The following is a 1747-nucleotide window of genomic DNA, read 5'->3' on the forward strand; positions in this document are numbered from 1 at the left end:
GAGTGGTGAGAGTGCCAGAAGTGACATGGAAAGGACAGGTCCAAGGAGCACACACACCAGTCTTCCCCTCATACAGTAGTGATTGTATGAGGGAAAATGCCTGAGGAGGGCTCACGTGGCCTGCCACTACATGATGCAATAAATTCAGATTCCAAAGAATAGTTCTTTCCCTGGTTGTGAAGTGATGCCCTTTTGAAATGAATGAAAGCCAGCAGCATGAACTTTTAAATGGCTTTAAAAAATATATACTTAATGTTATCAAATGACATTTATTTATTAATTATTTTATTTATATCCTGCCCTTCCTCCCACCAGGAGCCCAGGGCAGCAAACAAAAGCACTAAAAACACTTTAAAACATCATAAAACAGACTTTAAAATACATCAAAGCAAAACATCTTTAAAAACATTTTTAAAAAGCTTTCAAGACATCTTTTTTTAAAAAAAGTTCAAAATATTGTGTTTTTTTTTAAAAAAAAGTTTAAAAACATATTAAAAACACGGATTATGCCATGGAGCACGGCACCACTTGGAACTTCCAGGCCGAGAAGCTTCTGGAGGAAGAGGAGAAGCGCCTGCAAAAAGACAGAGAGGATGAAGAGCTGAACAACCCAATGAAGGTTTTGGAGAACAGGACCAAAGACTCCAAGCTCGAGATGGAAGTCCTGGAGAACCTGCAGAAGCTGAAGGAGCTGAACCAGTGCCAGGCCCACGTGGACTTAGAGTCCATGCTGCAGCAGTACCAAGCGTACGAGGAGCAGCAGAGGCCGCGGGAGCTGGAGGAGGACGAGCAGGAGACCAAAGCTATGCTAGAACAAGCCCAGAGCAGGAAGTTGCTGCAAGACTCCGATTCAGATGAGGACTCTCTTCCTGGTCCTACTAAGTCGTTTGCAAAAGCAAAGCCTACAGACATCCTGCGAGAGGACTCAGAGACGCAAGCAAAAAAGATGAAGGTGGAAAGCTGGGAGAGGAGTGTCGGGAAACTCTCCAACAAGGCCAAACTCTCCGGGCTGGTGATGGCCAAGAGGAAGCCGAATTTGAGCTTGGCAAATGGGGCGGACAGTTGGAACATGCCGCCGGGCCCAGGTGCCGGGAGTGCAGACAAGACCTCTGTGGATACCTCTCTGGCTTCCCGTTCAAAGGCGGGCGCCTCTTCCCTCAGCCTCCTGGGAGCATATTCAGACAGCGAGGACAGTAAAAGTGACTGGTTGAGGGAGTGAGCAGCCTGCGGCTATTTATTATTATTATTATCTATATGCCGTATTGTACGTCGCTCAGAGTGGCTGGGTAACCAGCCAGACGAGCATCTAACAAATTGAATAAATAAATAAATAAATAAATAAAAAAGCAATTCCAACACAGACACAGTCTGGGATAATGTCTCAACTTAAAAGGCTTGTTGAAAGAGGAAGGTCTCCAATAGATGCCAAAAAGATAACAGAGATGACACCTGTCTAATATTCAAGGGGAGGGAATTCCACAGGGTAGGTGCTGCCACACTAAAGGTCCATTTCCTATATTGTGCAGAATGAACCTCCAGATAAGATGGTATCTGCAAGAGGCTCTCACCTGCAAAGCACAGTGATCGACTGGATATATAAGGGATAAGATGGTCTTTCAGGTATCCTGGTCCCGAGCTGTATAGGGCTTTATACACCAACACTAGAACCTTGCTTGGCCCAGCAGCAAATGGGCAGCCACTGCAATTCTTTCAGCAGTGGGGTGACATGTTGGCGATACCCTGCCCC

The 1747-nt window shown here is 45.7% G+C and overlaps 1 protein-coding gene across 1 annotated transcript; it reads left to right on the top strand.

Annotated features, from left to right (window-relative positions):
• Positions 1–496: 496 nt before the first annotated feature.
• Positions 497–1219, top strand: LOC133363642 (splicing factor YJU2-like; the record flags this gene model as incomplete). Its single annotated transcript, XM_061582915.1, has 1 exon — positions 497–1219. A coding segment is annotated over one exon (723 nt), but the record flags the coding sequence as incomplete, so codon positions are not given.
• Between the last annotated feature and the right edge of the window lie 528 nt (positions 1220–1747).

This window comes from Rhineura floridana, chromosome 9 (genome assembly GCF_030035675.1).
Source record: "Rhineura floridana isolate rRhiFlo1 chromosome 9, rRhiFlo1.hap2, whole genome shotgun sequence".
In the NCBI taxonomy this organism is placed as follows: domain Eukaryota; kingdom Metazoa; phylum Chordata; class Lepidosauria; order Squamata; family Rhineuridae; genus Rhineura; species Rhineura floridana.